This window comes from Melanotaenia boesemani, chromosome 16 (genome assembly GCF_017639745.1).
Source record: "Melanotaenia boesemani isolate fMelBoe1 chromosome 16, fMelBoe1.pri, whole genome shotgun sequence".
Taxonomy (NCBI): domain Eukaryota; kingdom Metazoa; phylum Chordata; class Actinopteri; order Atheriniformes; family Melanotaeniidae; genus Melanotaenia; species Melanotaenia boesemani.
In genome coordinates, this window is record NC_055697.1 from 10,174,824 (window position 1) to 10,187,439 (window position 12,616).

The following is a 12,616-nucleotide window of genomic DNA, read 5'->3' on the forward strand; positions in this document are numbered from 1 at the left end:
AGTATCATTAAGTTCAGTTTAAAGGGACATTGTGTAAGAATTACTGTCATCTAATGCTGGAATTGTGTATCATATTCTAACCTATAGTGCTTTTTAGCGACTTACTTTCTCCAACACGTATTGCAACAGTGGTAGTCGGGGTATCTCAAAAAGCCTCGACAACACCGATGAAAGCATGTCATCTGATAGTTCATGGAGCGTTCATATTGCAAAGTGCATCCTAGCAAACTGACAGATATTGTTCCTCTGTGTTTAAAGGAAAAATGGTTGTCATAATGCATTTAGATGGGGAAACTGGCCTCGACAAAGCACCAGTTTTTTGTTACTGTAAAAGCCAGCTTATAAAGCCTTCCCATCAGCTTTTAGTCCAGCTTTACTGCGACTGTAAAAAGCTGCCATTTACCATGACTATGAAAGTGACAAACCACATAAACATACTTACATACAGGCTGGTGCATTTTAGTAGAGACTACTGTTATCCTGCCCATGGTAATGAGCTACACTGTCTAACAAAACCGAATGAAAAAGTTAGCTTTATGCTTATTTAGGCAGTACCTTTGATTTACTAGTTGAGGGGAAACCTTGCAGCTTTAGCATCCCTTATAAAATCTTTCTCCGTATTGAGCTCCTTCCACGTGGGGAAGGCTAGCCTGATGCTGATCCTCCTTTTATTGTATTATCAGGCCATGCTGCCTTTTAAGTATCCTTTTCCTCGTTCTTTAATGGTAAAATGGCTCCCATGCAGCTGCTGCTGCATATGCTTGGTCCTGCATTTTTGTGTACCCAGCTTGCTGGGATAGTAAACTGCTCTTGTTTATCTTCTCCTACTGCATCTCACTTTGTGCTGCCTCGCAGGGAAAATGCGTAGTTGGTGCGATTTGTCCTTTACCGGCAGCTGTAATTTTACGATAGCAGACCATCGTGGCACTTCCCTACCGGCTTACCGACATATGTATAAAAAAATCTAAAATTCTTTGTTAACGAGAATGTGTCAGATCACTTGTGAAGGTCATGATACACCAATGATAACACATATAAACAGTATCTTACAGAAGTGAGTACACCCCTCGCATTTTTGCAAATATTTCATTATATCTTTTCATGGGACAACACTATAGAAATTAAACTTTGATACTCAGGACACCGAATTATAAAAACTAAACTTTGATATTCTGTATGTCAAAGTTTAATTTCTATAGTGTTGTCCCATGAAAAGATATAATAAAATATTAGCAAAAATGTGAAGGGTGTACTCACTTCTGTGAGATACTGTATATACAGACATCAATTTTGGCTAGTAAACAACAGAAAATGTTACGCAATGTCCCTTTACTTTATGTAGACAAAACCTCTAACATGTAGTTCATGAATAGTTCCTTGAATGATTTTTAATAAACACAATTGTCTTGCACATAATTCACAAAGTGTATGGGTCAGTTAAAGGGTGAATATTAGTGAAAGAAAAAATAAAGAAATAAATGCGTAAATCATGTTTCCTATCATGGTTTAGGACCAAGAAGAATTGCATCTTAGTCTGCATATCTCACAGGGCTTGGATGATGAGGACGCAAAGGCAGGGTGAAGGCAGGAGACAGTAAGGGGCAGAAATGAAAGGTTTGATTCCAATAATTGAAGGTAAAAGGGCTGAAAAACTAAAACAGAGACACAGACTAATACAAAGACAACAATGGAAAAATGACCATCATCAGGCAATGAATAAAAGAATCCAAGGGGTAAATATACACTGAGGAGGACAAACGAAAAGCAGGTGAAGCAAATTAACAAATGAAACCAGGTGTGTAGAGAATAGAACGTTAAACAGAATGTACGACACAAGGGTCTAAACTACAAAATAAAAAAGGAAATCAGAACAGTAAATGTGCTGGCCACACAAGAACTGGGATGTTTTTAGCTTTCAGGAATTGTGTACACATCCTTGCAACATGGGGCTGTGCTGCAACATGAAGTGATGGTCATGGATAAAATGGCACAACAATGGGCTGCAGGATCTCGCCACATATCTGTGCATTCAAAATGCCACCAATAAAATGCACCTGTATTCGTTGTCCATAACATACGTCTGCCCATACCATAACTCCACCACCACCATGGGCCACTCGACCAACAAACTGCTCACCCACGCAACACCATACACGCTGTCTGCCATCTCCCCTGTACAGTAAAAACCATGGTTCATCCGTGAAGAGAACAACTCTCCAAAGTGGCAGGCACCATCGAATGTGAGCATTTTGCCCACTCAAGTCAGTTACAACAAGAAACTGCAGTCAGATTGAGACCCTGATGAGGACAACGAGCATGCAGATGAGCTTCCCTGAGACAGTTCTGGAAGTTTGTGCAGAAATTCTTTAGTTATGCAAACTGATTGTTGTAGCAGCTGTCAGCGTGGTTGGTCACGAACGATCTAGGAGGTCAAGATGCTGGATGTAGAAGTCCTGAGCTGGTGTTGTTACACAGGGTCTGCGGTTGTGAGGCCGGTTGGCTGTACTGCCAAATTCTCTGAAATGCCTTTGAAGACAGGTTATGGTAGATAAATAAACATTCAGTTCACAGCTCTGGTGGACATTCCCGCAGTCAGCACACCAACTGCACGTTCCCTTAAAACTTGCAACATCTGTGTCATTGTGCTGTGAGATAAAACTGCACATTATACTTGTGCAGCCTAAGGCACACTTGTGCCACCTGTGTAATCAGTGTATTGATATGCCCCAAAGGAGAAGTGCTCACTAACAGATTTTGACAGATTTGTTAACAATATTTGAGAGAAATAGGCCTTTTGTGTCCATAGAAAAAAGTCTTGGATCTTTGAGTTCAGCCCTTGAAAAATGGTAGCAAAAACAAAAGTGTTGCGTATATATTTTTGTTCAGTGTATATATAAAATAAAAAAATCAACAAGTTTAAATTGATTCGAAGTTCAGATATAAACTCACTCATTCACTGTGCATACCTGATTTTCCCATTCAGGGTTGCAGCTCCTATTGGGTGAGAGGCAGGGTGTAATGTGTCAGTTCATCATGGCTCCAACACAGAGACTACTGAGACAAACAAGCATACAAAAACACATAAAATAGGCATAAAATGGCATAAAGTAGTGTTTTTGCACAAATAAATCTCAAAGATTTATCAGGTGAAGGAATGCAGTGTATCCTTAATACTTTGAGAAAAGTGGACAAGTGGAGGACAGAAGTGGCAGGAATAAAAACTAGTATCTGAAAATCCAGCAAAGACCTGACGCAGGATGTTGAAGCTTCACTTGAACTGGGCTGAAAATCAGCAGCAACAGATCTTACGGACTGATAAATCCTCTCCAGAACCTGGACTTCAATATTATTCAAGCAGTGTGAAAACAGCAACACACACACAGAACTTCCTAGTAAATTGGCATTACCAGTATACTTGCTGGTACGCTTAATTACTTTGCAGCATATGCAGCTAATTAGGGGGAAAAAAAATCCTGACTTTTTTAAGGGCCTGGCATATTTGCACATCAGAAAATACAATTATCTCAAGACCATCTTTAGATTCTGCCCACAGCACAGTGAAAAGCAAGAGATTTAAATTAGATGCTCATATTATTGTTGGTTTGTTGTATACTAGAGCTCCCACAAGTTTTGGCACAACAGAACGAGGGAGTGCTTGAGAAATTATTAATTTCTATTCCTTTGGCTCCTGCTTTGCTAATCAGATACTGGATAAACATCTTGCAGAGATGAATAATAAATGGTCATGATAAACTGGTCCAATGTCAAACCGTCTTGAGGAGGTAAAGTCATAGGAGCCAAAATCTAAAATTATTTTGTGTTTAAAAAAATTTTTAAAGATTTGAACCTAAAAAAAAGTTTTGATCAAGTCCTTCATTGAAAATTATGTAGATTTTAGAAAAACAATGGGCTCCCCACTTGTTTTTAGTAATTTGGGAATTGAGTACAACATTTAAACACACACATACACAAGGAAACCATACACCCCATGATTCAATAACTTGTACAGACACCTTTAAGTTGAAATTGACATAATGGGTTTCTGTGTGATGTTACCAGTCTGACATGTTCTTGATGTTAGACTGGTAACGTTTGCATACATTTCCTAATTCACAGCTTGTTCATGCATAGCTCTCCAAACTCAATCAGGCTGATGTCTGGACATTGACTATATCACTGCACTGCACCTTCATTCTTATCTTTTTCAGTCAGTCTGCTGTAGAATTGCTGCTGAGCATGACCAATGGTCACGTTTACATGGAGCACTTTGATCCGACTGAACATCCAGTCAGAATAAAAATGTGTCGTGTAAACGTGTCAGCTGATCCGATCAGCCTCAATTGGAAAGAATTTTCAATCTGATAGAGAGCGGTGGTTTAAACCTTTTCAGGATCGGATCAGCAGGGAAAAATAACCACGTGTACAGTCATTCCAATCGTATCTGTGGTGTATGTTGTTTCTACGCATGCTTGAACCTCGTGGGGGTTACATGATGTAATGAGTTTCAGGGAAGACTTGAACAACTGCGGCAGCAAAACAGAACAGAGCCGTGGTGGATACGTTTTTGTTAGAAACTGAAAGGGTTAAGAATTATTGAGCATTTCAAAGGTCAAAAGCTTTAAAAAAACAGAAAAAGACAAACCCTTCTTTTTACTAGTATACTAGTTAGACCTTGTATCAGATTCTAAAACCTAAAGCCTAAAGGCATTGTGCATGTCAAAAGCATTACAATCTCATTAAATTTGTCCATCATTTAAACACAACCGGTCAGATCAGTAATCACTTTATCTAGCATCCATGTAAACATGTCAGCTCGAATATCTGATTAGACTGAATTAAATTGGAAAGATAAAATATTTGTCCTTGTAAATGTAGCTGCTTTCTTGTTGCATGTGAACTTTAACATTTAACTTTTTAATTGGAGCCTTTAGAATCTGATACAAGGTCTAACATGTCATGTGATGTTGTTCATCTGAGGTTGTATTTATCTCATTTGAAGGCTTATTAAAAACCAAAGCATTTTTTAAAAACTGTGTATCCTGATGTGTAAAACTTATGACTTGCGTTTTGTCATGAGCCTGCATGACTTTGTTCAGCAATTATGACATAGAAGCCAAAGAGTAAGATGCCCTCAGGACAGTCAGCAGGTGTAAAATTAAGCCCATTTTGTGTTTCTTGTGTTTTTATGGGCACTTAGAGAACTCTATTTGGTCCAGAGATCATATAAGAGAGGGCTGCACTAGAGCGCGGAATGGGCTGTCTTTGTGGGAAAACTGTTTTTACTCTGCTTGTGATGGATTTTCACACTGTAGTAGTTTTTATCTCTTCTTTACAGCCTTATCTTGCGCTTCACTTTGTGTATCTATAGCTTAAGGTGTCAATACCATTCACAATAGCTGTTGTGATCTTTTTGCAGTTATGGGAAGACAGTGGGGTAAATCTAATGAAAAATCCCAAAACATCCAAAAGAGACATGTCATTATCATTTTGCCTCTTGTTTTTAATCACTCTGATTGTATTTTTTTCCCAGCAGGATAATTTGAGCCACATGCTGTGTATCTTATTACTTCTCCAAACCCAAACATTAATAATGTGTCTGTAATCAACATTGCATCCTTTTTCCTCACACAAACAAAAAATATCCTCAGTCATAGCCTTGAAATGCTTCCTTTTCCTACTGCCTTCACTTCAAATTACAATAAAAACAAAATTAGTTTCAACAAAAGACTGACTTTTTCCTCTAAGGAAACAGCAATGAAGTCTTGTTTAATTCCTGCTATATATGACGTTTGGACCCTGGAGCTCTTAAAGTGTGCCTAAATCATATTAGAGTTTATCCGTTAATAAAGTTCATGATTGAAAAAGAGGAGAAGAGATACGTAAAAAAAACAAAAAAATCTGAATCCTGTGCTAAGGGAAATCCTTGAAGGAGGCATTGATCTGATTCAAATTGTCTAAAAGAAGGAGAAATATTACATGTCCCAAAGGCATTTTGTATTAGCTTGTGAGACTGTGCACTCATAGATAATAAAGAAAAATACATTGAAATGACAATGTGAAAATTGAAGTATTCCTTGCTGTATGTAGCTGAATATAGCTGTCAGCCCAAATTGATTTTATTGTTATGAATTATTATTGTTATTGTTTTAATGATTGTTTTTACTGTTATTACTGTAGGGATGGAAAAATCTGTCTCTACTAATGCCATGCTACGAATGAGAAGTAACAATATTCCACAGACAGCTGGTACAGGTCATGCATTTGTAATATCATCAGGATGAATTTTATTTACTGTATGCGTTTGCCTTTGGGGGACAGTGTGTCTCAAACTCATTTAGATCTTTATGGTTGGATGCAAGATAAGCCTTACAGATTGACAGATCATTGAGGTATTAAATGACCCAGGAGCTTTGTATGCAATTAAAAAAGAAGGTTTGCTTTGTGTGTTTTAGTGTTGAAGTTTAGGTTGAGGTCTGTGGTGACTATCCGTGAGCACTCTGTCTCCCTGCATTAAGCCCCCGGGGACTGTTCCCAGTCATTGACGCCCAAACAAGGGAGCTAAAGAAGAAGACAAGCTGGGAAAATGGAGTAATTCACGAAGCATATTAAGTGTCATTAGCAGGATATAATTTATTGCAAACCCCATACTGTGAATGTAATGCGGCTGAAGTGAATCGTGCACATGAACTCAGCAAGGTGTAAAATGAGCTTGTACTGATTAGGCTGCTCTTTTGCAAAAACATCTTGACATGTAGTTGTCAGCAGACCAAAAAATAGACTTCCTCCAGCCCGTACATAAGGTGCCTTGGTATGAGAATACACTGACATGATGTCACGTTGACTTTGCAAAGCAAGTAATTCACTCCATGTCTTTAAGAGATTAAATATGTGTTTTAACTGATTTTGAAAAGAGGACAAAATAATATTTGTTAAGCATTTATTTTTTTCTGAAGAGGTTTGCAGATGGTTTATGAGCTTTAATTCATGTATATATATATATATATATATATATATATATATGGGGCTTTTTTTTGTGTTTCAGACTTCTCGTGGCTGTTTTAGTGTTGTTCTGGAGGCTGAATCCGCGCTGTGCTTCCACACTGGAGACTGGAATTACAAACGTCACTTCAGCCAGAGTTTTAAAATCAGGGAACATTTCTCCAAGTGAAGTGATCAGAAGTCGAGAAAGACTTTCTGAATGATGGGTGTCCTGATCCTGCAAGCATTTGCTTCAATGGGAGAAAATCCCGCAGCATGCTGTCATTCAACACCAGTGGTTTAGCTGCACTGGTTTGAGGCCCATAGTGATCATTTTTCCAAGCGATGCCAACGAGGTCATGCATCAAGAGCTAATAAGTATGCTCACTCAAAACCAAGTGGTCAGGGGTGTAAATTGCAATCTGTCAAAATGACAGATGGCCTTCAGAAAAAAACTGGTCAACGATGGAAAATAGAAGCCGATTAGTCAGGTCTTTCAAAAAAGATCAGTCAGTTAGTCGTGACATCATCAATAATACATAAAAAAAAAAAACTTTATCTCTAAATGAAACTGTAAAACATGTATGAGATGTTGTTTGTATACTTTGTGTGTTCCATAAACATTTCTTTAACTTAGTTGTATATTTAACATTATGTGGGCTTTAGTGTCCATTATTGTTCAGCAGGTAGATGAGAAAGTGAGTCAGGGAGACAGGCCGCCTGCTATGCTACGTGAGCTAAACACCACACTCAGAGGAGCATTCAACAACAAAACCAGTTGCTTTCTTTGTCTTTCCGTCATTTTTTTTTTTTACTTCTGAAGAAACATTTCTGAGGGTTTAGTAACCATGCTGCTCTGGTCTGTTGCCTCCACAACTCTACTATCCGTAAAAACTCTGACAAAAACAGTTGCTAAACTTTCGCCTCCACACCAAGGTTTGGGAGCGGAGGACCGGTGATTACTCTTGGGTGAAACTGCAGCTAGCTTCGGGCTTAGCTCCCTTCACTTTAGCCAGCAGTGGTGAAGCAGACACGGGACTCTGCTGGAACTAGCTTTATTGTGCTTATTGCTAAAGCTTGTCGTAAAACATTCACTGGTAAAGAGGCAGTTTCTCAGAGCTACTTTTTCTGCTTCAACATTCCCCCCTACCATCTCCTACGTTGTGTGTCTCTCCTCTCCATCTCGACCATTCTTTAAGGGGCCACGATGTTCTTGTAACACAGTGCTGTAAACACCACCATGTCTCTGCACGATGGTCATCAAAACGTCATCTTTTGAAAAATACTGTCAACTTTGCACATCATTTCGACTAATCAATTGGTCGACTATATACAGGTGAAACTGAAAAAAATTAGAATATCGAGCAAAGCTTAATTTATTTCAGCATTTCAACTTAAAGGGGGAAACTAATATACTCTATAGACTCATTACACGCAAACTGAGATATTTCAGCATTTATTGGTTATAATTTTGATGATTGTGGCTTAGAAAAATTAAATGTTACATGATATTAATAAAAAAAAAGGATTTTGAATACAGAAATGTTGACCATCTGAAGAGTAGTCATGCATATTAACTCAATACTTGGTTTGAGCCCCTTTTGCATAAATTTATGCCTCAAAGCGGCGTGGCATGGATGTTTTCAGCCTGTGGCCCTGCTGGGGTGTATTGGAAGACCATAATGCTTCAATAGTGGCCTTTATCTTTTCTGTATTTCTTGGTCTCATGTGTCTCATCTTTCTCTTGGCAATGTCCCATAGCTTTTCCATGGGCAGGCCAGGAGAGTTTGCTGGCCTGAACCCACAGTTAGCACAGGTGCAGGTGTTTTGGACGAATTAGCTGAGTGAAGTGTGGCACTTAGAGGCTACAACACTGAACCTTTTCACACTATTCTGATTTTCTGAGATTATTATTTTGGGGTTTTCATGAGCTGTAAGCCATAATCATCAACATTATAACAAATAAATGCTTGAAATATCTCCCTTAGCATATGAGTCCATATAATGTATTAGCTTACCTTTTTAAGTAGAATTACTGAAATAAATTAAGTTCTGAACAATGTTCTTTTTAGTTTCACCTGTATATATATATATATATATATATATATATATATATATATACAACTATACAGTTATCAATGCAAATCCTCCTCACTGGAACAAAATCTACACTTTCCAAATTTGACAGTTTTTCCCTCTCTATTGATAGCTCCCCTGTTTCCGCACCCCTCAGGTTAAGAGTCAGGGTGTCATCCTTGATAACTCATTACCATTTTATGCTCACATCAGTAATGCTACTCATTCTGCATATTTCCACCTATGCAACATCTCTCTTCTCCAACCCTCCCCCACCCCCCCATACTGCCTCTATTCTTGTTCACAGCCTCGTCATCTCCTGACTACTGCAACCCTCTTCAGTCTCCTTCAGAAACATTTCAATAACCTTTAGATGGTCCAGAATTGAGCCAATTTTTTTTATTTATATGCTTTATTCCCAATCCCAAAGTACAATTATACATGAATGGATGCTAGCTTATTTTAAATGTAGAAATATGGCTAGAAAGCTTACCTGAAAGTTTAACTGATCACAAAAATATGACTAAATCATTTGAAGAATAGTCTCTTTTAAGGCTGTCAAGTGTTTTCAGAGTTGTAAGATTATTATGAAGGTCATGTAATTATTTGAATTGCAAATCAAATTTAGCTTGATAAAGACTATTTTGCACTCTTTTGTGTAAAGTTGGATTTTCTTAGTTTAAAGAAGCAGCACTTTGATTTGCATAATCATTTGAGCCATTTAGCATCCCGCTAACACAAATACAGCATGCAGCGCTGCTCGCACTGATTAGTGAAGTGTGGACACGTTAAATGCCTTACAATGAAATATTTAACGTTACACATTTCTACATTAATTGTCACTTGTTATCTGTGTATGAGGGTAGGAACTCACTAATAGCATTCAGCATAATTTATACCATTTTACAGAGAATGGAATTGTATTAAGCAATAATTAGACATTTTAAGCACACTTGTTTCTGTAGTCTTTGTTTTCTTGGAGCTCCACTGTGGAAGTAAGAAAAAAAGCATGCATAAGTACTGATTTGCTCCAGAGTGCAATGACAAAAGGCATAAAATGACAGGAAACAAGGTTGTGTCAGAAAGATCACTGTGGTCTGCAGTCTGGATGCAGTCTGTTGCTTTTCTTAGCTAGGCTATTATTTGTTATAAACTGGCTTGTATGAATACTATTTGGATGACAATGAACTGGCTTAAATTGATTTGTCTGTAAAATGTCCTGAGATAGTTGTGAATTGGTGCAATACAAATAACACTGAACTGAATTGAAAAATTGCATTGGTCAGGGAGGTGCTGGAGCCAGCAGAAGCAAGCTAATTTGTTCCTGTTGAGTAAGCGTGTAAAGCAGCAGAGTGGGTGAACATGGGAAAAGATTTTTGTCATTCCTTCAGCTCTGCGTGATTCTTAACAAGAACGGTGTTCTTTTCCTGTTATCTGCAAAAACAAATTCACAATTTGATGTATTCTATCCAAACATGAGTCACTTAAATTTAAACCTATAACTAACACTGTAACTTACTAGTATGTTTGTTTTTTCTCACAGATTCACAGAGTTTCTGGAGCCCTTTGAGAGAGTTATTCAACCGGAGGAGCTTTGGCTCTACAAGAATCCTCTAGTCGAGTCAGACCGCATTCCCAAGAGGGTTATGTTTGTAAGTAATTGTATATGCATCTTATTAAGAGACTTGATTGCCACTAAACACTTGTTTATTATTACTCTTAAGTAACTCTTAAAGTATGTTGCAGAAATATTCAATTTTCGATGATGATGATGACGATGATGTTGCTGTAATTTGTTTAGATTCAGCTGCTGAGATCAGTAATGGTCATAAACTATATGAACAAATATAGGAATGGCTTTAATTATTAAAGTCACATCCCTTTATGTTCAAATATAATCTGTTCTTAGTCAAAAAAATTTAAATAATTAATATAACCTTTATTTAACCAGGAAGAACCTTATTAAGATTAAAATCTCTTTTCCAAGAGTGTCCTGGACAAGACAGCAGCAGGGCAGCTACACATTTTACAGACAAACAACAAAACACATTCAAATGGGTTAAAAGTTTTAAAACAAGTTAGAACAAATTATTAAATTAATAAATAATCATTTAAAATAACTAAAATCACTAAATCAAGTAGAACATCTGCAAACAGATGAAACTGCCTCCAAAGCATCCAATATTTTCTTAAAATAACCTCCAATGAGACCAGGTCATGAAGTTTCAGTGTACAAAAGAGCCCTCAGTTCGGACCCTTGGGACTGAGAATAATACCAGCTCCTGTGAGCGAAGACTGTACCCTCCTGAACTCTTCGGCTGGAGAAGAGTTGTAAGGTAGGAAGGTAGACCGGCAGCAACTATAAGAATATGCCTTGTATAAACAATGGATGGTGCAATTTTAAAAATAAGGCTTGATTTTCTCCCAGTATAGACTAACAAATGCTTTTCTCTGCCTAAATCCTGAACAAATCCCTTAAAGTATCTCTTTGCAAAAATGTCTATCTAGCACATTGTCAAAGATCTTTTGTTCTTACTGTTCTCTGCAATAATCACTGGCTCTAACGCAATGAGCATGAAAGAGAATGTTTAAATTTACTCTCATCAGTGGTTGAAGGCAAAATCACTTTGATCACGGTAAAAGACAGATTGTGGTTTGGGCTAAATGTAAAGAGACACACTGGGTCTGAAATCACTCGGTACTTTGTCAGAATTAGGATTCCCTGAAGCGAGTTCTGCCAGCGGCAAAATATAACTATGAAAATGAATAATGGTGCTATTGTCCCTCCAAGTTGTTAAAATAGCTTAAATGAGTTATGATGTGTTCCTAATAAAACAGTATTATCAATATATAGACATGTGCAGATATAAACTCTTTTCCACTGCATCAGTAATCAAACTATATTTTATATTTTATGGCTTTAATACCATCCCAGTGTCTTAGAAAATGTGTAATAGCCACATTTACACATCTACAAAAGCTATTAGTGTCACGTTTTATGTCTAATAGTGGCTAATCGTTTGTAGGCTGTCTTTTTGTGTTGGAGAGTGTCCAACTCTCTGTTATTTTAGTATTAAAACATGCAAGTCCTATCCATGGATATATAAACCTGAGCACATGTTATTAACTGCCAACTCTAACCAAGTAAAAATGAAATCAATGTACAGTGAAAGGAAAACATGATGTTAAATGGGTTCATATCTCATTCCTTCTCCTTCACTTCTTTATAAAAATGAACACATGGTAATGTATCACAGAGGAATGTCATCATGTAATAACATGTGGAACTGTGACATAGTCATGGGGCGATATGTAAGTTGTACATCTGTATTGAGAAAGGCAAATGAGTCAGAAAGATTCAGTCATTGCACAGTTAGAGCCAAAAAAAAAAAAATGCAATCTGTATCTTATCACCAACTCATTCAGTGGCATGTGAGCAGGGCTACTGTCCACATTTAAAAGAGCAGGATGTGCATCCTGCTGCACTGTTTTCAGAAACAATTGCATTCCTGTCCTCCATGTTGGAAAAAAAAAACATCTTTGGTATTAAAGTTAATCTTGA

The 12,616-nt window shown here is 37.5% G+C and overlaps 1 protein-coding gene across 1 annotated transcript in view; it reads left to right on the plus strand.

The window, feature by feature from the left end:
- plpp4 (phospholipid phosphatase 4) overlaps positions 1–12,616 on the plus strand; it is a 57,885-nt gene that overhangs the window by 24,744 nt on the left and 20,525 nt on the right. Inside the window, exon 2 of the mRNA XM_042009485.1 lies at positions 10,598–10,706. Within this exon, the coding sequence (XP_041865419.1) occupies positions 10,598–10,706 (109 nt within the window). The remainder of the gene's footprint in view (positions 1–10,597; positions 10,707–12,616) is intronic.